We start from the raw sequence: 26,427 nt of genomic DNA on the forward strand, positions 1-26,427 counted from the left end.
GTATCCTGGTCTCGCTTATGACTATGCGATCAACGAGTTATGAATATACTCTATTAATTCTATATCTAATGAAGTTATTCCATTTTGCATTTAATGATATAATTATAATTATATCTACTGATTCATATTCAACGTAGATTGACACGTGTCACTTCTTGAATTACTGCCAAATTTTGAGTATAAGAATTACCCCTTAAAATTCTTTTTTTTAATAAAAAGTGCTTTTTAAATGAAAGCTTGTGGGTATTATTTATGGTTTCACAATCCAATTTAAAAAAAATGCATCTTCTTTCGAAGTTCGCGAGTTTATGGTTTTTGAGAGCACATCATTTGCATTAAGTGAGCCATCTTTTCTACTTCTCGCCATTCCTATCTCTGTTGGATCTTTTTTCCTCTAATCTAAAGTGAGACTGCAAACCCCAAGGTATAAAAGCCGAAGAAAGGTACCACCTCTTCCTCCATTTTTACCTTTTCAAAATTTCAAGCTTTTTCTGCGAAATTCCCATCCCAACTTTCGAAGCTTTGCATGCCCTCATTGGTTTGTTGGACATATTTCTTTGCCCGGAATTTCCTCGGCATTCAATCTTTTAATCTCGGACGTCCCCAGATTCTTCATCCCGTCGTTCATCTTCGGAAATATCACTGATACTGAAAGCGAATTTCTCCACTGCACGGGGCGTACTTCTTGAACCGGTGAAAAGCAGTTAGTTCATTCTTATTCTTCTTGGCATATTTTTAGTCATCACTTAATTACATCATCGCTTGTCATTTGCGTTAGATTTAGTAAAGAAATTTTTTATTATTTTTACTCGGGTAACTTTTAAGATTTGCCGATGAAGTAAAAACTTGAGGTTTATCATATTTATAAGTTTCGGTTTTAATAAATTTCTTCCAGGAATTTGGGATTACTCTTTTTATAGAAATGTCCCAGTTTGGTTATAGAAATTTATTCTCCAAAATTCTTAGAAACAGAGTGTCCCAAGAAATTTAAGCCCTTCCATTTAAACCTAAAACCTAAATTAACCTCGATCGTTACTTGAAGTAAATGGCATGCAAAGTTAGGAACCATTTAATAAGAACTCCACTTTCCAGGGACGAAGTTGCCAGTCGCTTTGTAGGCATTTTTTACAAAGAAATAGTTACAGGAAAAACAACTTTGACTTTCTGTTTCGCGATATACGGCCTCAGCCTCGAACCCCCGTATTTATCTTCTATTCCTTTGGCTAAGCCACTTATTTTTACCTAGAGTCACAATTGCTTTTTCACCGGAGGTGACTTAGATTTTGAGATCATGACTTCCAAGACTCATAAAGTCAAAAGATTCCACTGGTGACCCCGATATCACCTTTGAGGGCTGAGGCTCATTGATTCAAGGATAAGGGCCATAGGAGATTATGTTTGTGGTGTTTTAAGGACCTATGACATCGATCAAAAAGCAAGGGTGATGTGTTAGATCTGCTTGCAATTAGTGGTCAATTCAGCTTCGTTATCCACCGTAAGCGACTTACTTGTGAAGCTAACGTACGTAGAGAGACCATTAATGAAGCTACGGTGAGTGAAGATACTACTAAAGTGGCTCATCCGGGGATAGGCGCTTGGAGCCTCGAGCATATGTCTCCGTGGTTGGAGCAATTCTCCCCCGAGAGATTATTTTAAAGATTCCTCATGAACCATATTGGAATAGCCTCCGATTCCAATTGGTTCTACATTTCCTGGGCGAGAATCAGCTTTGCAAGTCTAAAGGATTCTAGTATAAGATTTTAGGATGGGAGTTGCCCCACTCTGCGAGGAAATTGTTTATCTCTATTTTGTCGAGGCGAAGTTCCTACGAGGAAGCATTGTGCGGGGGATTTCTACTATCTCGGGACTCATACAAATGATCGCATGATTATTGTAGGATTACCAAACAAGACTAGCTTTTACAGGAAGATTTCTTTTGGATAAGTGGCCTTTCTCCCATCAACTTACAAGCTTGCATTTCGCATAATACGTAAGTAAACTGTCACAAACTTGGGTTTGAGTTATTACATGTTCATAACATTATCCTTACATCGAGCTTATTTTATTTGTTCTATTGACGAGCTGATTTCAAAAGACCAACTCCAACTCCCGAAATGGCCAAGTAGACGAAAAACTTTTGTTAGAGTCTTCCATGGGGACTTGCGATCAGCCAAGTTTCTTTCACTTCTAAATGAGGAGCAATTTAAGGTCCCGCGAATTGGTCTTCTCGCTGCATAAAAAAGAATATACTTCGTGGCTACAAAGTATCCCAAGTATACGTCGTGGGAGAAGGTTTCTGGGTTCCAACCGACGAGGAGAGTGAGGATTATGTGGCATCCACCCACACCGAGGAACAACTCATTCCACATGAGTCAACACGTTCAAGGAGAAGCCTTGATGTGTTCATGATCAAAACCCAAAAACTTGGAATGAAGAAGCCAATCCTGATACTGGTTATGTGCCTAGAAGTGAGGATGCCTATGGTTCCACTAGGTACGTGCCATTAGTTAAGTTGAAAAATTTCCAACTCTGACAACGTCTGGCTAAGTCTAACCAACGAAATGATGAGTTGGAAAGAGAGGCGGCCACCATCAGGGAAGCACGAAAACAACACACAAAACCAACCTAAACCTCGAGTAAGAAGGCTGCGAGGTAGACCTCAAGGCTTGAGAACCAGGAGACATGAGACAAATCAGGAAAATCCCAAGAACGCCCAAGAGGAACAACTTGGGGAAACTAAAGATGTTCCTGAAGAAGAACAACAGAACAATCAGGCCCCCCGTCGAGAAATGCCTCAGAGACCCCAAGGATCTACGAATCAAGGGAATGAAAATAATAATTTACCAGAGCCTTCTCATAGAAATGAGAACAGAAGGAAACCCAGGATTACGTAATTGGAAATCCCTCGTGGTAACGAGAGAAATCCTAGGACTCAACCTAGGACTGTGGGTTACCGCCGAGACACCGTCAATGTCCTTCTCGCACTAATGGGGAGGAGGCGTACACACACCCCAGCGAGGGGCGTGTATCTAACCTTTCCCAAAGGAGAAGGCATGTACGTGATGAGGCAAGCTCTAGTTCAGGACATTCCAGATCTCAAGAATGCAGTCGATCAGAAAGAAACACACGAAGAGGTTATAGATCTCACCGTAGTAATGATCGAGAAAGTATGGGCACAACTAGTAGTCATCAATCCGAGTGTTACACTGGGACAAGGTCCATAAGAAACTATAATCAAAGACATCCAGATCTTTGTGAGCGATTGAATCAGAGACAACCAGATTTGCGCGAGCACTTAAATCAGAAGGCACCTAATCTATGCCAATAACTCAACTCTAATCAAAAGCAAGAGGATCCAATCCAATTGCGAATGAATGAGTTGGAAGACAAGTTCCAAAAACACTAGGATGGGGAATACGGTAAACTGCAGGGTTATGACTCGGATGAGGAACTCGAGCCTTTCCATCCAAACATCATGAACTCTGAATTCCCCCAAGGGTTTAAAAATCCTCACGTCTCATTGGACGATGGGACTTCAGATCCGGTCGCTCATCTTAACAATTTCAATAACGTAATGCAGGCCAACAACGTCTTGAATAATTTACAATGTATTTTATTCCCTACCTCCTTTATTTGGGGCGGCGAGTAATTGGTTCAACAAATTTACCCATCACTCAATCGGTTCTTGGGAACAATTGTTTAAGGATTTCAAGAAATAGTTCTAGGCAACGAGAGATATGCAACCTGAGGCATCTTCTCTTACTAACATAAAGCAGCAACCATGCGAGTCACTTAAGGCCTACCTAAGTTGCTTCAGCACTGCTGCTGCTAAAGTTAAAAAACTTGAATGACAGTATACAACTTACTGCTCTTCAAGTAGGGATCACTACTGACCTCTCAGCAGCTAGGGGCGAGCTGTGGGATGACCTACAGGGTCACCCAGTGATGAACATTAATGATTTTAATGAAAGGGCCCAAGTATTCGTAAGGAAAGAGGAAGCAAGGAACGAGATGAAATCGCTAAAAACTGGCTCAGAAAGTAAACCCAACAATGTTATAGCAAATCCTGTCTCGATAAAGGCTGACAATTCGAGTGGTTCCAACACCAAAAGAAAAGATGACTTTAAGGATTCAGCCAAAAATAAGAAGAAATAGAAAAAGGACGACAAGTACGTGCCAATTTACACTATTTATATCGAGCTTAATGAAACTCAAGAAAGTATTTTTCTCACAAATGAGCATAGGGTTGCATTTTGCAAGCCTGAGCCAATGAGGCATGCAAGACACAAGAGGGACACGACAAAATTTTGCGGATTTCACAAGGACATAGGACATACAACGAAAAGAGTGTCGTCAGTTAAAAGACGAGATGGAAAGCCTTATCTCGTGTGGGTATTTTCAATAGTATGTGAGGCGATAGGGTAATGGACAAAACCAGCCAAATCCGCCCAATAACCCAGGTCACCAAAGACTACAACCTCCTCCTGTAGAAGGAGAGGAAATTTTGGTTATCTCAGGAGGGCCGCATCTTGCTGGTAGTAATGGCCAAAAGAGATATGGCAAGGAGATAAAAAACGAGCAACCAGTCTTTGCTCCAGAGTCATCCCAGAAATCCAAGACTAAAGAACCTCCGATTGTATTTTCAGAGGAAGACACAAAGCACGTGAGGTACCCACACATTGACCCTCTTGTTGTTACAATTCAGCTTACCAACAAGAGGATAAAAAGGGTGTTGGTGGATAAAGGAAGTTCAGTGAATATTCTATACAAGGATACACTGAAGAAAATGGGATTGCAAAATGCGAGTTTGAAACCTTGCATGGTGAATTTGTGTGGATTTATCGGAGATAATGTCACCAGTCAGGGCATTATTCAACTCCCATTAACCGTAGGCGAGCCACCATTATCCACAACTGTGATGCAAGATTTCCTAGTTGTTGACCTACCATCAGCCTACAACATATTGTTGGGTCGCCGAGTACTAATCGGACTAGGGGTAGTTAGTTTCACTAAACATCTGTCTTTAAAATTTCAGATGCCAGAAGGTGTAGGTGTCGTGCGAGCTGATCAGTTACTGGCTCGTTAATGCTACCGCATAGAATTACAGAATAGAAGGGTTGGTCATCAATTAATGGTAGTCATAACGAGGAAAGGCGAGAAACAGGATGAGGATCTAGATCTTAGAATTCAAGTTGAGAAGAAACTGTTAAAACCAATCCTGGAATTGGAGGAAGTTATTTTAGATCCAGAAAATCCCACAAAGTGTGTATTCATTGGGAAAAATCTGGATGAAAAATTAAAATAGCAATAGCTAATAAGTTTTCTGAAGGAAAACTAGGACCAATTCGCCTGGAGCCATTCAAATATGATAGGGATTGGCCCTAAAGTTATCTGTCTGCACTTGAATATTGACCCAAATTACCCAGCTAAGAGACAAAAGAGGCGACCACAGGATTTTGAAAGACAAGGGGCAACTCAAAGAGGAAGTGAACAAATTACTGACTAAAGACTTTATACGCGAGGCGTTCTATCCATCGTGGATATCGAACCCTATTCTTGTCCTGAAGCCAAATGGTACTTGGAGAACTTGTATCGACTTTTTAGATTTAAACAAAGCTTATCCAAAGGATTGCTTTCCTTTGCCAAGAGATCGACCATTGGTGGATGCAAGCTGCTAGACACGGTGATGATATTTATGGACGTATATTACGGATATAACCAGATCGAGATGCACGTACGTGATCGAGAACACACAAGTTTTGTAACCAACATGGGGCTTTATTTCTATAAAGTGTTAGGTTTTATGCCCTAAATAAAACTCCATTTCAATGTAATCTATTTTATTCAACATCAATAAAGAAACAGAAGTATTTTTCATTCATTTGTGTATGTTTTGGTTCATTTTATCAATTGCTTGTCTATTTGATTTATAAATTCATCTTAAACCCTTTTCACATACTTGATCATGTTTATTGTGCTGTCATCACATTGGAAAGTAAACATGACTATGTGAATAAAGTTTCCTAGATTTATCAGACACAGGGTTTTACTGATATGATAATCTACAATAAGAGTTTACTTGCATTTGGAGAAATGCTATGTTCTTTCCAGAACATTGGTTAAAGTAAAGCTTAGGTTGGATGCGTGGAGTATGCATCGGAATGGACCGATATTGAACTTTGACTTAGATTTAATTAAACTTACCGTAAAATCTATTCAAGTCAATATCGCCAAGTTGATCCTAGATCAAATGTTCTTAATCTTGTTATGATTAGGCTCAATCTTGAAAGCCTATTCGTGTTCTTTGATTTGTTAGTTAAGACTACTTTTAGGTCAGGATGATACGTACATTTTGGGAACACGGTAGTGCAATTGAGTGGGAGCGCTAGCATAAACATGGAATCTATAGCTACTATCTGGCGAATAGTAAGCAAAGGATGATCTCCTTCGAGCTTGACAAAACGAACATAAATGGTGGAGTACTCATTTCACATAAGCTGAAATATCATTTATACGGGGTCAAGTGTTTTAAGGATAAAATACATAGTAGAGTGTTACGGTAATCTAATCCCTTTACGGTGTAGATCATTCATATAGAGGATCATTGATCACATTAGGATTATAACAATGGATAACTAATGATGCGTACATATGGTGGAACATATAGAGCATTCTATATGCGAGAGTGCAATTCTAATATCTATGCGTGGATTCAACGAAGAATTAATAAGTTAGTGAATTTTAGTGCTAAATTCTTGATCTACTTATTGGAAGCTCGGTTATATAGACCCATGGTCCCCGCACTAGTTGAGATAATATTGTTTGTAAGAGTCATGTAATTGGTTTTGATTAATCAATTATAATTCACAAATTAGATAATGTCTATTTGTGAAATTTTCACTAAGTAAGGGCGAAATTGTAAAGAAAGAGTGAATAAGGGCATATTTGTTAATTATGATACTTTGTATGGTTCAATTAATAAATATGATAAATGACAATATTATTTAATAATTATTTATAGTTATTAAATAGTTAGAATTGGCATTTAAATGGTTGAATTAGAAAATTGGCATTTTTGAGAAAATCAGATACAAAAGTGTTAAAATTGCAAAATTGCAAAAAGCAATGCCCAAATCCATCAAGCCATGGCCGGCCACTTTTGTAGGAATTTTAAGTGATATTTTCATTATTTTAATGCCAAATAATTCAAACCTAACCCTAGTGGAATGCTATATATAGATAGTGAAGGCTTCAGGAAAATCACACTTCTGAATCAGAAAAACCTGAGCCTTCTCTCTCTTCCTTGGCTGCCACTCTCTCTCTCTTCTTCCTTCATATTTCGAAATTACCTTAGTGATTAGAGTAGTGCCCACAAACAGCAAGCAATACCTCAATCATAGTGAGGAAGATCGTGAAGAAAGATCATCAGCAAAGGAGTTTCAGCATCAAGGATTCAGAGAAAGAGATCCAGGTTCAGATCTATATAATACTCTGCGACAGAAAGGATACAAGGGTTAGAGATTTGAACGGAAGGAGTCATTTAATTTCGCTGCACCCAATGTAAGGTTTCTTAAACTTTATACGTGTTCATTTTATCGTTTTAGAAAGTTCATATTCAGGGTGTTAATAAACATACTTGTGAGTAGATCTAAGATTCTGGTAAAATAAATTCCAACAACTGGCCTCAAAGCCATGGTAATTGATTTACTTGCAAGAAATTTGGACTTTAAAACGATTGTTTGTTTATTTTTGGATGGTATCATGTTGTATTGAGTGTTATTGGATGATTGATTGGTGTTTGTAAATTTTCATAAAAAATAATTGAATATCTATTTCTGAAATTATTTTTATTGGATAGTATGGAAAAAATTAAGTAATTTACTTTTTTACTGAACTCAATTTCGATTTAATTTGAATTAGTTATGATTTTTTGAAGTTTCAAAAAAATCGGGGGTTAGTGAAACCCTCGTGCGCGCGCGGAAATCTGCCGAGAACCCACCAGCGGCGGGATTTTCAGCCTCATGCACCCCCCATGCGGGCGCGGACGGGTATGCACAGCATCCCGTCCGTACAGCTCGCAATTTTTTCATTTTTCTTCGTTTTTTCATGCTTTTTCATGGAATTAACTTCCGATTTTTTGTGTAGTTCTATATTTATACTATTACTATTCCTAATTTAATTCTAATTATCATTATGAATTAATTTAATATTTTTTAAATTTAATTCAAGATATTAGTGTAATTTGAATTTAAAAATAGTTAGTATCCATCTTATTTGCTTAATAATCTATCTTATTTTTAAATTTGATTATATCTTATTTTATTTTTAAATTTGAGGTTAGATTTTAAATATTTTATATTAAATCTTTTTTAAATAATTTGACCTTATTTAAATTTAAAATAAGATACCTATAATCATGTAATTTTAAAAAGGTGTAAGATATTTTGTTAACTTTTAAATTTTGTTATTTTATTTATTTAAATTACATTTAAAATCTGAAAAAGATATTCATTTATCTTTTTTAATTTTTTATTTAATTTTTATTTATAAAATAACATTTAATTTTTAAAAGTAGTTAGCAAATTTTGAAATGATATTTAGGTTGGTTGAAACCTAATTTTTCAAAATCGTAGGTTTAATTTTAAATTTAATTTTTTTTTTAAATTTCGAATTTTTCAATTTTTTTTTTAATTTTTCGAAAATTATTTTTTAATTAATTAATTATTTCGAAATTAATTATTTAATTTAAAATTAAATAAATCCTACATCCAACTATCCAGCTAACCTTGTTGCAGGAGTATGTGTTTTAGCTTGTGTGTAAGTTTTCAAAACCTATTATTGCTTGATTGCAAATAGCCATGGTTAACTTGTTGACAGATCCAATGATCTGATTTTAACTCATGGCTCCCTTGGTCAAGTTAATAATTTGTAACATGTATATTTACAGTCTTCTTTCATCTGTGTATGACCTAGCAACATGATAGGACCCATCCAAAGTGTGCCTGTGTGAGCCTATGTGTTTAATTTTATTATAGATGCATATAGGTTAATGTTGCTAAATAAAATGTCATAGTTCTTGATAGATTTTATTTAGGCCCATTTAGTTTTTGGGCCTATTCAATTAATAACAGTTGTTCATTTTAAGGTTAAATTCCTCTCTTTTGGGCCTTGTGTGAGAGTTGGAAGCCATAGAAGTGGATACGACATACTGAACCCAGCACCCCCTCACATGAACCACCCCAATTGTGAAGGCCCATTTGCCTGATTTGAATAAACTGTACTAGGTTAATTACACTAGTTTAACCTAATAAAATTGATTAGCAACATAATTAATTTCATTTATTTTGAAATTAATTTAAGAAAACCATAGTTTAAAGAATTTTATATTCTAAGCTAAATTATATGTATTTTCTTGTATTTAATTAAATATAGAATTATAACCATCTAGATTCTTTTTGAAGCCTAATTTAAACTTTTCATTAAATATTCCTATTTAAGTTGATATTAAGTTATCTACAACTAACCAACTTAAATCTGAATATCTTTTGTATTTTCGAATATTAACTTAAAATGGAATATTTTAGATATTTTTTAGGTTAATATCTTTTCGAATATTAACTTAAAATGGAATATCTTCAAATTAAGTGGTTACAACTTAATTTTAATTTAATTAAATCTGATTTGAAAGATGTTTAAGTTGATTTTTTAGATTCTTCTAAAACAACTTAAACAAGATATTTTCAAATTTGTTCCTTTTAATATTCGAATTTATTTTTCGAATTTAATTAATAATTGAAAATTAATTAAAGCTGATTTTTTTTCATTCAAACCAACTTTGATTTGTAATTTTTCATTATTATATTATGGAACTTGTTCGATATTTATTTGAATTTATTTTTCAAATTAAATAATAATTGAAAATTAATTAAAGTTGAGTATTTATTTAAACCAACTTTAGTTTGTAATTTTTCATTATTATAATATCGAATTAAAATGATTATACAAAATACATATAATATTTTTAAATAATGAGCTTTTAATCAAGAGACATTCGATCTCCATTGTGGGTTTTACACCGCGTTTGTTTTAGTGAGTAATCCTCCCTAATGGAGGAACGTTCATTAGCAATTTTGCACCGTTTAATCTCAGATGATAAGTAGTTTGTAAGTGTTTTGTATGGTATAGATCACCCTAATGGTGGCGACCATACTTGACTTGCAAATTATGAAACAATGGTGGGAGCTCATAAGATAGAATTGCCTTGACTCTCGCCTAAACGGGACAACGCAGAATTCCAATCTTGATCGAATAAAAGGTTGCTAGAATGGTTATCATTTTAGATGAGCTGACAACTCTATTCAATGGATGATGCTTTGACTCTCGCCTAAACGGGACACTGTATCAGTTTGTCGAAATACCTTGGAAAATAAACTATGTTAGATTTAGTATTTCTATAACATATGTCATTACTTGTTACTTTCTGAATTGTGTATGAATTTATGAGCCAAAACCTTACTTCTGTTTTATTGATGTGTTGTAGTGTCATTATGAATAACCCTCACCCCGATCCTCTCCTAGTTAATATCTTAGCAAAAGAACTCTATAGTGTTAAAATGCATCCTGGTAGTTGCATAAACTCGCACCTGTTGATGATGAATCTGAAGTTCCAAAAGGCAAATCTACTAAGAATTGATTTATCAAGAGAATAATGGGTCCAACTCATCCTTAATAGTCTTCCTCCGGAGTATAATGAATTTGTTATCTCTTACATGATCAACAATTCTAACTCCTCCGACATGGACAAGCTCGAAGCAAAATTACGAGCCCATGAACGGAATTTGATTGCAATGGGTCCCCCTGGGTTTGCAATCCATAATCGAAGGAAAAGGACTAGGTATGAAGGATCTAGAACAGCTGCTTTTTCAAGTACAATTATCAAACATAATCTTCTATGTTCGAATTGTAATGAAAAGGGACATCATGAAGAACGATGTCCCAGGCTTCTAAACAATTCAAACGAAGGTAATGCTTTTGTCTTTGAATCATGCATTTTAGAGAACGAAAAATCCGTCTGGATTGTTGATTCTGGGTCTACTAACCATGTGTGTTCTTCACTGCAATTGCTTGAAACTTGGGAAAATCTGCTTCCAGGAGAATTAAAGCTTAAAGTTGGCAATGTCGAATTAGTATCGGTCAAAGCTAGAGGAAAAGCCCGCATCAAGTTTCAACAAAGATTTTTTAATTTTAGAAAATGTTTTATTTATTCCAAACTTAAGTAGAAACTTGATTAGTGTCTCATGTTTGCAAACACAATCTTATATATTGAATTTTTCGAGTACAAATTGTACAATTTCTCGTAATGGATTTTCAAATATGTGTTGCTTTATAATGGAACAAGGACTTTATGTTTTACGACCGAGTACTTTCAAATCTCAACTTTAAATAGTGAACTTTTCTGTGTAGCTAGACCTAGAAACCTCAAAACAAAAGAGATTGATAATGATGATCAAACATATCTATGGCATTTACGTTTAGGTCATATAGGCTTTGATAGACTCAATAGGCTCACCAAAGACGGTCTATTGAAAAATGTCAACTTAGGTGAACTGCCAGTATGCGAGTCCTGCCTAGAAGGAAAAATGACTAAATGTTCTTTCTCTGCAAAGGGAGAGCGTGCCAAAATCCCTCTAGGGTTAGTGCATTCCGATGTCTGCGGACCTTTGAATGTCAAAGCCCGAGGTGGTTATGAGTATTTTGTCACTTTCATTGACGATTTCTCTAGATATAGTTTTCTTTACCTAATGCAAAAGAAATCTGAAACGTTTGAAAAGTTTCAGGAGTTTCATGCTTTGACCCAAAACCAATTAGGTAAATCATTAAAGATCTTGCGAACTGATAGGGGTGGAGAATATATGGATATGCAGTTCAAAGATCATTTAATTGAACTTGGAATTGAATCCTAATACACTGCCCCAAGCACTCCACAACAAAATGGAGTTGCAGAAAGAAGAAATCGCACTCTTTTGGAAATGGTTAGGTCTATGCTGAGTTATTCAACTCTGTCAACGTCCTTCTGGGGATATGCTATACAGATGGCAAATGACATTCTAAATGTTGTTCTATCTAAAGCAGTCCCTAAGACACCCGTCGAACTTTGGAATGGTCGTACACCTAGTTTACGCCATTACAGAATTTGGGGGTGCCCTGCTCATGTCTTAAGAAAGAAAGAAGGCAAACTTGAATCACGTACCGAAGTATGCATATTTGTCGGAAATTCTAAAGAGACTAGGGGTGGACTATTTTATAGTCACCAGGATAACAAAGTGTTTGTTTCTACGAATGCTACTTTCCTTGAAGAGAACTATATTAAAGACTACAAACCGAAAAGTAAAGTTGTTCTAGAGGAATTGCTATCAGATATAAGTCCTCCCAATGTTTCGTCCTCTTCCACTCGTGAAGAAGACAATCCCACTCCCTCAGTTGAACAAACTGAGAAATCTACTACTAAAGTTTCTGTTCAGAAGACCACCGTACCTCGTCGTAGTGGGAGGGTTTCAACAAAACTTGCTCGTTATGGCTTGGATGGTGAAATCAATATGGTCGTAGGTGACGGTATTGATGACGATCTATTAACCTATAAACAAGCAATGGCTAGTCCGCAACGGAAACGATGGTCGGCCGGCATGGATTAGAAATGGATTCCATGAAAAAGAACAAAGTCTGGGAATATGTAGACGCACCTGACGACTCATCCGATAGGATGCAAGTGGGTTTACAAGAAGAAAAGAGGAGCTGGAGGCGAAGTCGAAACTTTTAAAGCTAGACTTGTAGCCAAGGGTTATACCCAAAGAGAAGGCGTGGACTATGAGGAAACTTTTAAATTCCGTTGCCATCCTCAAATCCATCCGAATTCTTCTCTCCATAGCTGTTGCTTTCAATTATGAAATCTGGCAAATGGATGTCAAGACTGCCTTACTTAATGGGGTACTTGAAGAAACCATCTATATGGAGCAACCAGAAGGTTATGTTCTTCACAGGCGGGGAAAAGAAAGTTTGCAAATTAAATAGGTCTATCTATGGACTTAAGCAAGCTTCTCGCTCATGGAACAAAAGGTTTGATGAAATCATCAAGACCTACGGCTTTCTTCAGAATGAAGATGAACCTTGTGTTTACCAACTCAAGGAAGACCAAATAGTAGTATTCCTGATCCTTTATGTTGATGATATTTTGATCATTGGAAACAATGTCAAGAAAATGACTCACATCAAGGAATGGTTTAACACTCAATTCGATATGAAAGATTTGGGTGAAGCAGCCTATGTTATTGGTATTCTAATTATCAGAAACCGGAAGAACAGATCTCTTGCTCTCTCTGAAACAACCTGTTGGGTTTTATGCCCTAAATAAAACTCATTTCAATATAATCAGATTTACTTATTAATATAGATCAGAAATAACGTTTAATGTTGCATGGTTCACATGATTTATTTCATGATTATATGTACATAATGTATAAATTCATCTGAAACCCTTTTCACATACTTGATCCCGTTTTATTGTGCCGTCAACACATTGGAAAGTAAACATGACTATGTGAATAAAGTTTCCTAGATTTATCAGACACAGGGTTTTACTGATATGATAATCTACAACAAGAGTTTACTTGTATTTGGAGAAATACTATGTTCTTTCCAGAACATTGGTTAAAAGTAAAGCTCAGGTTGGATGCATGGAGTATGCATCGGAAGGGACCGATATTGAACTTTGACTTAGATTTATTAAACTTACCGTAATATCTATTCAAGTCAATATCGCCTAGTTGATCCTAGATCAAATGATCTTAATCCTGATATGATTAGGCTCAATCTCGAGAGGCTATTCGTGTTCTTTGATTTGTTAGTTAAGTCTACTTTTTAGGTCAGGGTGATACGTACATTTTGGGAACACGGTAGTGCAATTGAGTGGGAGTGCTATCATAAACATGGAATCTATAGCTTCTATCTGGCGAATAGTAAGCAAAGGATGATCTCCTTCGAGCTTGACCAAACGAACATAAATGGTGGAGTACTCATTTCACATAAGCTGAAATATCATTTATACGGGGTCAAGTGTTTTAAGGAATAAATACATTGTAGGGTGTAACGGTAATTTAATCCCTTTACAGTGTAGATCATTCATATAGAGGATCATTGATCACATTAGGATTATAACAATGGATAACTGATGATGTGTCTATATGATGGAACATATAGAGCATTCTATATACTGAGAGTGCAATTCTAAGTTCTATGCGTGGATTCAACGAAGAATTAATAAGTTAGTGAATTTTAGTGCTAAATTCTTGATCTACTTATTGGAAGCTCGGTTATATAGACCCATGGTCCCCCCACTAGTTGAGATAATATTGCTTGTAAGACTCATGTAATTGGTTTTGATTAATCAATTATAATTCTCAAATTAGACTATGTCTATTTGTGAAATTTTCACTAAGTAAGGGCGAAATTGTAAAGAAAGAGTTTATAGGGGCATATTTGTTAATTATGATACTTTGTATGGTTCAATTAATAAATATGATAAATGACAATATTATTTAATAATTATTTATAGTTATTAAATAGTTAGAATTGGCATTTAAATGGTTGAATTAGGAAATTGGCATTTTTGAGAAAATTAGATACAAAAGGTGTTAAAATTGCAAAATTGCAAAACCCAAGGCCCAATCCACTAAGGCATGGCCGGCCACCTATTGTGTGTGTTTTAAATTGATTTTTTCGTTATTTTAATGCCATATAATTCAAACCTAACCCTAGTGGAATGCTATAAATAGATAGTGAAGGCTTCAGAAAAATTAGACTTTTCTTCTGACACTTTCTGAATCAGAAAAACTGAGCCTTCTCTCTCCCTCTCTTTAGCTACCACTTCTTCTTTCTTCTTCCTTTGAATTTCGAAATCCTTAGTGATTAGAGTAGTGCCCACACACATCAAGCAATACCTCAATCATAGTGAGGAAGATCGTGAAGAAAGATCATCAGCAAAGGAGATTCAACATCAAGGATTCAGAGAAAGAGATCCAGGTTCAGATATTGATAATGCTCTGCTACAGAAAGGAATCAAGGGCTAGATATCTGAACGGAAGGAGTCATTATATTCCGCTGCACCCAATGTAAGGTTTCTTAAACTTTATATGTGTTTATTTCATCGTTTTAGAAAGTTCTTATTTAGGATGTTAATAAACATACTTGTGAGTAGATCTAAGATCCTGGTAAAATAATTTCCAACAACTGGCCTCAGAGCCATGGTAATTGATTTAATTGCAAGAAATTTGGACTTTAAAACGATTGTTTGTATGTTTTTTGGATGGTATCATGTTGTATTGAGTGTTATTTGATGATTGATTGATTTTTGTGAAGTTTTCGTGAAAAATAATTGCGATTTCATCTCTGGAATTATTTTTATTGGATAGTATGGAAAAAATTAAGCAAGTTAGCCTTTTACAGAACTTAATTTGGATTTTATTTGAATTAGTTATGATTTTTTGAAGATTTGAAAAAATCGGGGCTGTGCTGATTTTTTTTTCCTGCGATGGCAAATCTGTCCGTACAGTTTCGAATTTTTTTGTTTTTCGATTTTTCATGCTTTTTCATGGAATTAACTTCCAATTTTTTGTATAGTTTTGTATTTATACTATTACTATTCCTAATTCAATTCTAATTATCATTTTGAATTAATTTAATATTTTTTAAATTTAATTCAAGATATTAGTGTAATTTGAATTTGAATAGAATTAGTATCTATCTTCTTGCTTAAAAATCTATCTTATTTTTAAATTTGATTATATCTTATTTTTTAAAATTTAAGGTTAGATTTTATAAGATATTTAAAAATATCTTATCTTTTAAGATATTTTTAATTATATCTTATCTTTTAAGATTTTTTTTAAATTAAATCTTTTTAGATATTTTGACCTTATTTAAATATAAAATAAGATATTTATAATCATGTAATTTTAAATAGATGTAAGATATTTTGCTAACTTTTAAATTTTGTTATTTTATTTATTTAAATTAAATTTAAAATCTGAAAAGATATTTCATTTATCTTTTCTAATTTTTATTTAATTTTTATTTTTAAAATAACATTTAATTTTTAAAAGTAATGAGCAAATTTTGAAATGATATTTAGGTTGGTTGAAATCTAATTTTTCAAAATTGTAGGTTTAATTTTAAATTTAAATTATTTTTAAACTTTCGAATTTTTGAAATATTTTTTTTAAATTTTCGAAAATTATTATTTATTTAATTAATTATTTCGAAATTAATTATTTAATTTAAAATTAAATAAATCCTACATCCAACTATCCAGCTAACCTTGTTGCAGGAGTATGTGTTTTAGCTTGTTTGTAAGTTTTCAAAACCTATTATTACTTGATTGCAAATAGCAGTCATGGTTACTTTTTGCCGGATCTGATTGATGCGATGGCTCCTCAGTCAAGTTAATAATTTGTAACAGGTATATTTACAATCTTCTTTCATCTGTGTATGACCTAGCAACATGATAGGATCCATCCAAAGTGTGCCTGTGTGAGCCTATGTGTTTAATTTTATTATAGATGCATATAGGTTATTGTTGCTAAAATAAATTATCATAGTTCTTGATAGAATTTATTTAGGCCCATTTAGTTATTGGGCTTATTCAATTAATAACAGTTGTTCTTATTAAGGTTAAATTCCTCTCTTTTGGGCCTTATGTGAGAGTTGGGAGCCATAGAAGTGGGTACGACATACTGAACCCAACACCCCCTCACATGAACCACCCCAATTGTGAAGGCCCATTTGCGATTTGAACAATCGTACTAGGTTAATTACACTAGTTTAACCTAATAAAAATTGATTAGCAACATAATTAATTTCATTTATTTTGAAATTAATTCAAGAAAATTATAGTTTAAAGAATTCTTTATTCTAAGCTAAACTATATGTATTTTCTTGTATTTAATTAAATATAGAATTATAACCATCTAGATTCTTTCTGGAACTTAATTTAAATTTTTCATTAAATATTCTTATTTAAGTTGATATTTAGTTATCTACAACTAACCAACTTAAATCTGAATATCTTTTGAATTTCAAATTTCAAAATTAAGTTGAGGAATTTTAGGCATTGGTTATTAAGATTCTTTAGATATTTTTTAAGTTAATATCTTTTCGAATATTAACTTAAAATGGAATATTTTCAAATTAAGTGGTTACAACTTAATTTTTGATATTTAATTAAATTTAAATTTAAAAATATTTAAGTTCTAGATTTTTTCTAGTACAACTTAAATTAGATATTTTTTTCAAATTTTGTAGAAAAGATACTTAGTCAAATAAGATATTTTCTAGATAGTTATTTCTAGACTAATTATTTCTAATATTAAATAGGAAAATATTATACATTGTGAAATTAATTATTTAAATAATTAATTTTGGTACAATTTATTTTAAGTATATTTTTCCTAGTATTAAACTAGAGATTAATAATTAAGCCTTCTCTACACTTAATTATTTATTTCTTGAATTTAATACATTTAATTAATTTGAAAATTAAATATCTAAGTTGATTTTATCATCATACTTAAATATTTCTTTTTCATGACATTTAATTAAATAGAAAATTATTTTTAGTTGAAATTTATTTTTTCAACTAAATTTAAATGATTTTCAAAATATATTTTTTCTTTATTTTATTAATCAATTTTCGAAATTGCATTTCTTAAATGCTAGAATTTTGAATTTTATCTTGAAAAATAGATTAAGTTGTAAATTAATTATTTATTTTAATTAATTCTTGGATCAACTTAAATCAATGATTTTTTCATTTATTGATTAATTTAAAATAAATTGAATTAAAGTATATTCTTAGAAATTGAATTAATTAGTCAAAGGAAAATCTAGATAGGTGATATTTTTGCTTGAAGTATTTTTCTAGCGTATTTAATTAAATAGAAAATTAATATTTAAGTTGATTTTCATCATCACACTTAAATATTTGAAATTTTTCTTATATATATTTAATTAAATAGGAAAATTATATTTTTTGTTGTAAATTAATTAATTTTGGGCCAACATTAAATTAGAATGATTTTTCCAGGATTTATTTTTTATTTTAATATGCATTTTTCGAAAATTGTATTCTTAAATACTTTAATTTTTCGAAATGCAATATATATTTATAGAAAATTAAATTTGAGTTGTAAATTAATTTAAATTAATTTTGTAACAACTTAAATATTTTTTCTAAATATTTATTGGAAATTATTACTAAGATGGAAATAATTCATGTTATTTTCATATCCATCTAAGTAAAATTTATAAATATTAAATTAAAATTTATATTTAGAATTTTTTCATTCTAAATTGGAAATTTTAATTAAATAAATATATATTTAAAATAAATAGAATAAATAAAGAGAATCAAAGAAAATACAACTCTTTTTAAATAATGAGCTTTATTATTAAGATATTCGATCTCCATTGTGGGTTTTACACCGCGTTTGTTTTAGTGAGTAATCCTCCCTAATGGAGGAACGTTCATTAGCAATTTCGCACCGTTTAACCTCGCATGATAAGTAGTTTGTAAGTGTTTTGTATGGTATGGATCACCCTAATTGTGGCGACCATACTTGACTTGCAAATTATGAAACAATGGTGGAAGCTCATAAGATAGAATTGCCTTGACTCTCGCCTAAACGGGACAACGCTGAATTCCAATCTTGATCGAATAAAAGGTTGCTAGAATGTTTAACATTTTAGACGAGCTGACAACTCTATTCAATGAATGGTAGCTTTGACTCTCGCCTAAACGGGACACTGATATCAGTTTGTTGAAAACCTTGGAAATTATTTAGGATTGTAAGTTTTAGTATTTTCACTTGTCATTCCTACTTGCTATATGTTTATAATTTCTGAATTGTGTATGAATTTATATTGAACCATGTTATTTTCTGTTATTAAGTTGTAGTTTAATTTCGAATCTTCATTGTTGGTCTAACTTGGCTTGTTTATCTAATGAGATAAATCCCTAGTGGATTTTCACCATTAGACATACATAATAGTGTTAGATTTCAAAAGATAAATATTGTATATGCAACATCTAGCTGTTCATCAATTGATGACACCTTAGACTAGTATTTTTACGATATGAAACAAGAAGGTCATATAAATAAGATTACTTTGTCTTTCGCTAATCGAAGCATCGTTGGATTCTTATTTTAAACGAAATTATCCTAATTCCTCTTAGCTTATTCATTTCGAATTAGCTCAATAACATATCATTGGATGAATGGTCTATAAATCATTTCATGTCATTTTATATGACGCATATGATTATAATCCCGAAATTCTATTCCCAATTGATATAAATCCTCAATCTTAGAAATCTCCTACTTGTATGGGCAAATCTGACTTAGAGTTTGTATTAGTAGTGGTGGTCCAAGAAAGAATTACTCATTATATTTGGTTGAATTTAAGTCTTTGACTTTAATTTTAGAATCCAAACAGAAATTTTCTTATATTTCTAATTCCAGAATACAATACAGTTACACTTTCTCAAGTGTTTAATATCCATCTGCTATTAATGGATTCAAACTGTATGGAATATGAGTTAGGTATTCTGTGACCAGGATCCACTTGCAGTATTCTAAGAACTCTTTGATGTAACTATACCTAAGTCATCAAAACGACACAACCACATTTTTCTTAATCTATGGCATTTGTATCTTGTTCATAGTGGATTTGACAAGATCAATCTCTGCAAAGAGTTAATATGCCTATATCCACTGAAAGTAGTTCATCTCATTCGCAGATGGATGTACATTCAGGGGTGGATATGAGTTTTTCGTTGTATTCTTAAAACGATAACTCTAGATTATACCTATTAGCAAGAAATTTGAAATGTTTGAAAAATTTCATTAATTTCTAGCAATGGTTAAAACCATTAAGGTAAGTGGTTAAAGATCTTGCGAACTGATAGGGGTGGAGAAATAGTTAGTAGATATGCAGTTCAAAGATCATTAAATTGATTTTTGAATTATATCCAAACTTACCTCCCTAGAAATTTCGAGTTGCATGTTGATGATTAGTTACTAGTCGTTGCCTAAATCCTTCTATGGTAATACAATTTCAGAATGATGTAATGGTTGTATACTTAATGTAAATCATTACTAGATTCATGGATGACCTAATCAAAATCTTAAGAAAAGCTAGAACTGTTAACCATGGTTTCTTAGCTATTCTAAGTGATTAGGGGTGGACCATCCCATTGTCAATAGATAAGAAAGTGTTTGTTCAAACAAATACTACTTTTCTAAGATAATGACTAAGTCTGAAAAACAAGTAGCAAATAAAGGAGATATTTAATTCTTGATTCCAAAAGTGTTCTATCATCTTATATAACATATGATGATCCCACTGTCTCTGTTGTCTTGTCACAACCGAAGAGATTAATACCATTTAGTTTTCTTAGACATAATTCACGGTACCTTGTCGTAGTGGGAGAGTTTCTAGGAACTCACCTTCTTATGACTTGGGAGACACTAGTGATTAAAATCCATTGTGAGTTTAAACAAGTAATGGATTGTCAAGATAAGAAACTAAGAAGAAAAGCCAATAGAACTATGGTTTAATCCATTCACATGGAATAACCTAAAGTTTTCTACTACAAGGACATAAAAGGAAATTTTTGTTTATAAGTCTATTCAATAGACTTAACAAAACTTCCTGTTCCTAGTATTATAGGTTTGAGTTTATCTAAACCTATGGCTTGTGGTATACCTGGTAATTACTTACTCTAATGCAAGCAACTTACTTTAGTAAGATGCTGAAGCATTTTCTTTCTAATGGCAATCTATAGAAGCTTCACAACTTCTTAGGCATAGATTTTATTTATCTAAGGAAAAGTCTCAACTATTCCAGAAAAGATAAAGCCATGAAAGAATTTCTTATATCAACAGTGAGAGGTCTTAGATATGCTTTTGTATGCTTTAGACCAGACACCTGCTGTTGAGTGGGAGTAATGAGTAGGTATCAGATTAATCCAGGAGAAGAACATTGGAAGACAATCAAGTAAATCCTAAGATTAAGAAGAGGAACTATATGTTAGTCTATAAGGGTGTATTTAAAACTCTTAGACTACACCATCTCAGATTTCGAAATTTGCCTTTGTGCTAGTAAATCTTTCTGATAAGATGGTGATTACTCTGGGGGTGGAATAGTGATTTTGGAGAAGTGTAAAAACCTATCTGAAGTCTCTAGGTCTACCAGAGAGAGACTGAATGTTAAAGCTGCAGGAAAGGTACTTATTCAGTCTAAGGAAAGTTCTATACATCTTTGGCACCATTCCAAATTGCCTTAAACTACTAGTGTTAATTTCCTGATTAACCAAAAGTAGTTGCCAAAGATATAGAATCCAGTATCCCAAGAGAGTAGACATACAAAGAGGAATTTCACATTATCAATGATTTTGTGATTAAAGGAAGAGTAATAGTGGAGAAAAGGTTGTGGTTAATTCAACCTTTCAGATCCTATTACGAGGAGTTTACTACTACTACACTTGATTTGTATATCAAGGTGTTGAGATTATTTGAAACGCACTTTTTTGTTTTATATTAGTGCAAGTGGGAGTTTGTTGGGTTTTATGCCCTAAATAAAACTCATTTCAATATAATCAGATTTACTTATTAATATAGATCAGAAATAACGTTTAATGTTGCATGGTTCACATGATTTATTTCATGATTATATGTACATAATGTATAAATTCATCTGAAACCCTTTTCACATACTTGATCCTGTTTATTGTGCCGTCAACACATTGGAAAGTAAACATGACTATGTGAATAAAGTTTCCTAGATTTATCAGACACAGGGTTTTACTGATATGATAATCTACAACAAGAGTTTACTTGTATTTGGAGAAATACTATGTTCTTTCCAGAACATTGGTTAAAGTAAAGCTCAGGTTGGATGCATGGAGTATGCATCGGAAGGGACCAATATTGAACTTTGACTTAGATTTATTAAACTTACCGTAATATCTATTCAAGTCAATATCGCCTAGTTGATCCTAGATCAAATGATCTTAATCCTGATATGATTAGGCTCAATCTCGGGAGGCTATTCGTGTTCTTTGATTTGTTAGTTAAGCCTACTTTTAGGTCAGGGTGATACGTACATTTTGGGAACACGGTAGTGCAATTGAGTGGGAGTGCTATCATAAACATGGAATCTATAGCTTCTATCTGGGGAATAGTAAGCAAAGGATGATCTCCTTCGAGCTTGACCAAACGAACATAAATGGTGGAGTACTCATTTCACATAAGCTGAAATATCATTTATACGGGGTCAAGTGTTTTAAGGAATAAATACATTGTAGGGTGTAACGGTAATTTAATCCCTTTACAGTGTAGATCATTCATATAGAGGATCATTGATCACATTAGGATTATAACAATGGATAACTAATGATGTGTCTATATGGTGGAACATATAGAGCATTCTATATACTGAGAGTGCAATTCTAAGTTCTATGCGTGGATTCAACGAAGAATTAATAAGTTAGTGAATTTTAGTGCTAAATTCTTGATCTACTTATTGGAAGCTCGGTTATATAGACCCATGGTCCCCCCACTAGTTGAGATAATATTGCTTGTAAGACTCATGTAATTGGTTTTGATTAATCAATTATAATTCTCAAATTAGACTATGTCTATTTGTGAAATTTTCACTAAGTAAGGGCGAAATTGTAAAGAAAGAGTTTATAGGGGCATATTTGTTAATTATGATACTTTGTATGGTTCAATTAATAAATATGATAAATGACAATATTATTTAATAATTATTTATAGTTATTAAATAGTTAGAATTGGCATTTAAATGGTTGAATTAGGAAATTGGCATTTTTGAGAAAATCAGATACAAAAGGTGTTAAAATTGCAAAACCCAAGGCCCAATCCACTAAGGCATGGCCGGCCACCTATTGTGTGTGTTTTAAATTGATTTTTTCATTATTTTAATGCCATATAATTCAAACCTAACCCTAGTGGAATGCTATAAATAGATAGTGAAGGCTTCAGAAAAATTAGACTTTTCTTCTGACACTTTCTGAATCAGAAAAACTGAGCCTTCTCTCTCCCTATCTTTAGCTACCACTTCTTCTTTCTTCTTCCTTTGAATTTCGAAATCCTTAGTGATTAGAGTAGTGCCCACACACATCAAGCAATACCTCAATCATAGTGAGGAAGATCGTGAAGAAAGATCATCAGCAAAGGAGATTCAGCATCAAGGATTCAGAGAAAGAGATCCAGGTTCAGATATTGATAATGCTCTGCTACAGAAAGGAATCAAGGGCTAGATATCTGAACGGAAGGAGTCATTATATTCCGCTGCACCCAATGTAAGGTTTCTTAAACTTTATATGTGTTTATTTCATCGTTTTAGAAAGTTCTTATTTAGGATGTTAATAAACATACTTGTGAGTAGATCTAAGATCCTGGTAAAATAATTTCCAACACAACCTACATAGACAAAGTCTTAGAGAGATTCTCCATGAACAACACCAATGGGGCAAACATGCCTTATAGATATGGTATCCGTCTAACTAAGGAACAGTCTCCGACTGATCCTCAAGAGATAGAGGACATGGCGAAAATTCCCTATGCCTCTGCAGTTAGAAGTCTAATGTATGCAATGTTATGCACTAGACCTGACATCTGTTATGCTGTTGGAATCGTGAGCAGGTATCAGTCTAACCCATGACATGAACATTGGAATGCAGTTAAGTATATTCTGAAATACTTGAAGAGTACAAAGAATCTTGTGTTAGTCTACAAGGGTGGTGCTTTAAATCCCATAGGCTACACTGATTCAGATTTCCAGGCAAGTCTTGAAGACAGGAAATCTACATCTGGGATGGTGTTTACTCTTGGGGTGGAGCAGTGGTTTGGAGAAGTGCTAAACAAACCGCGATATCGGACTCAACTATGGAAGCTGAATACATAGCTGCAGCCGAAGCTGCTAAAGAACTTGTCTGGCTAAGAAAGTTCTTCACCAGTATAGGTGTCGTTCCTGGAATGGAAAAGCCTCTGGTCTTACTTTGTGATAACAATGGAGCAATAGCAAACAGTAAAGAACCTCGAAGCCACAAGAGAAGCAAACACATTGAAAGGAAGTATCACATTATCAGAGAATACGTGGCAAGAGGGGATGTACTAGTTGAGAAAGTTGACACAGAGGACAACCTAGCTGATCCATTTACCAAAGTCCTGGCCGTGACAGCCTTTGAAAAGCACCGTCAGAATTTAGGATTAATTGATATGTACTAATTAGTTTTATATTAGTGCAAGTGGGAGTTTGTTAGGTTTTATGCCCTAAATAAAACTCCATTTCAATGTAATCTATTTTATTCAACATCAATAAAGAAACAGAAGTATTTTTCATTCATTTGTGTATGTTTTGGTTCATTTTATCAATTGCTTGTCTATTTGATTTATAAATTCATCTTAAACCCTTTTCACATACTTGATCATGTTTATTGTGCTGTCATCACATTGGAAAGTAAACATGACTATGTGAATGAAGTTTCCTAGATTTATCAGACACAGGGTTTTACTGATATGATAATCTACAACAAGAGTTTACTTGCATTTGGAGAAATGCTATGTTCTTTCCAGAACATTGGTTAAAGTAAAGCTCAGGTTGGATGCATGGAGTATGCATCGGAAGGGACCGATATTGAACTTTGACTTAGATTTAATTAAACTTACCGTAAAATCTATTCAAGTCAATATCGCCAAGTTGATCCTAGATCAAATGTTCTTAATCCTGTTATGATTAGGCTCAATCTTGAAAGGCTATTCGTGTTCTTTGATTTGTTAGTTAAGCCTACTTTTAGGTCAGGGTGATACGTACATTTTGGGAACACGGTAGTGCAATTGAGTGGGAGCGCTAGCATAAACATGGAATCTATAGCTTCTATCTGGCGAATAGTAAGCAAACGATGATCTCCTTCGAGCTTGACCAAACAAACATAAATGGTGGAGTACTCATTTCACATAAGCTAAAATATCATTTATACGGGGTCAAGTGTTTTAAGGATAAAATACATAGTAGGGTGTTACGGTAATCTAATCCTTTTATAGTGTAAATCATTCATATAGAGGATCATTGATCACATTAGGATTATAACAATGGATAACTAATGATGCGTCTATATGGTGGAACATATAGAGCATTCTATATACTGAGAGTGCAATTCTAAGTTCTATGCGTGGATTCAACGAAGAATTAATAAGTTAGTGAATTTTAGTGCTAAATTCTTGATCTACTTATTGGAAGCTCGGTTATATAGACCCATGGTCCCCGCACTAGTTGAGATAATATTGTTTGTAAGACTCATGTAATTGGTTTTGATTAATCAATTATAATTCACAAATTAGACAATGTCTATTTGTGAAATTTTCACTAAGTAAGGGCGAAATTGTAAAGAAAGAGTGAATAGGGGCATATTTGTTAATTATGATACTTTGTATGGTTCAATTAATAAATATGATAAATGAAAATATTATTTAATAATTATTTATAGTTATTAAATAGTTAGAATTGGCATTTAAATGGTTGAATTAGAAAATTGGCATTTTTGAGAAAATCAGATACGAAAGTGTTAAAATTGCAAAACTGCAAAAAGCAAGGCCCAAATCCATCAAGCCATGGCCGGCCACTTTTGTAGGCATTTTAAACTGATATTTTTCATTATTTTAATGCCAAATAATTCAAACCTAACCCTAGTGGAATGCTATAAATAGATAGTGAAGGCTTCAGGAAAATTACACTTCTGAATCAGAAAAACCCGAGCCTTCTCTCTCTACCTTGGCCGCCACTCTCTCTCTCTCTTCTTCCTTCATATTTCAAAATTACCTTAGTGATTAGAGTAGTGCCCACACACAGCAAGCAATACCTCAATCATAGTGAGGAAGATCGTGAAGAAAGATCATCAGCAAAGGAGTTTCAGCATCAAGGATTCAGAGAAAGAGATCCAGGTTCAGATCTTGATAATACTCTGCGACAGAAAGGATACAAGGGTTAGAGATCTGAACGGAAGGAGTCATTTAATTCCGCTGCACCCAATGTAAGGTTTCTTAAACTTTATACGTGTTTATTTCATCGTTTTAGAAAGTTCATATTTAGGGTGTTAATAAACATACTTGTGAGTAGATCTAAGATCCTGGTAAAATAAATTCCAACATAAAGTCATGCCTTTTGGCTTGAAGAATGTTGAGGCAATGTATTAGCGACTCGTAAATGAGATGTTCGAAAAGAAAATAGGGAGGAACATGGAAGTCTACGTTGATGATATGTTGGTGAAGTCAGTTAAAAGTGAAGATCATACAA

General features: G+C 33.3%; 1 protein-coding gene across 1 annotated transcript; it reads left to right on the forward strand.

The window, feature by feature from the left end:
- The first annotated feature begins 4,269 nt into the window (after positions 1-4,269).
- On the forward strand, positions 4,270-5,086 carry LOC133031324 (uncharacterized). Its single transcript, XM_061104806.1, has 2 exons — positions 4,270-4,392; positions 4,439-5,086. The coding sequence occupies exons 1-2, from the start codon at positions 4,270-4,272 to the stop codon at positions 5,084-5,086; spliced, it is 771 nt and encodes a 256-aa protein (XP_060960789.1).
- Positions 5,087-26,427: the final 21,341 nt, after the last annotated feature.

This window comes from Cannabis sativa, chromosome 9 (assembly GCF_029168945.1).
Source record: "Cannabis sativa cultivar Pink pepper isolate KNU-18-1 chromosome 9, ASM2916894v1, whole genome shotgun sequence".
Classification (NCBI taxonomy): Eukaryota; Viridiplantae; Streptophyta; class Magnoliopsida; order Rosales; family Cannabaceae; genus Cannabis; species Cannabis sativa.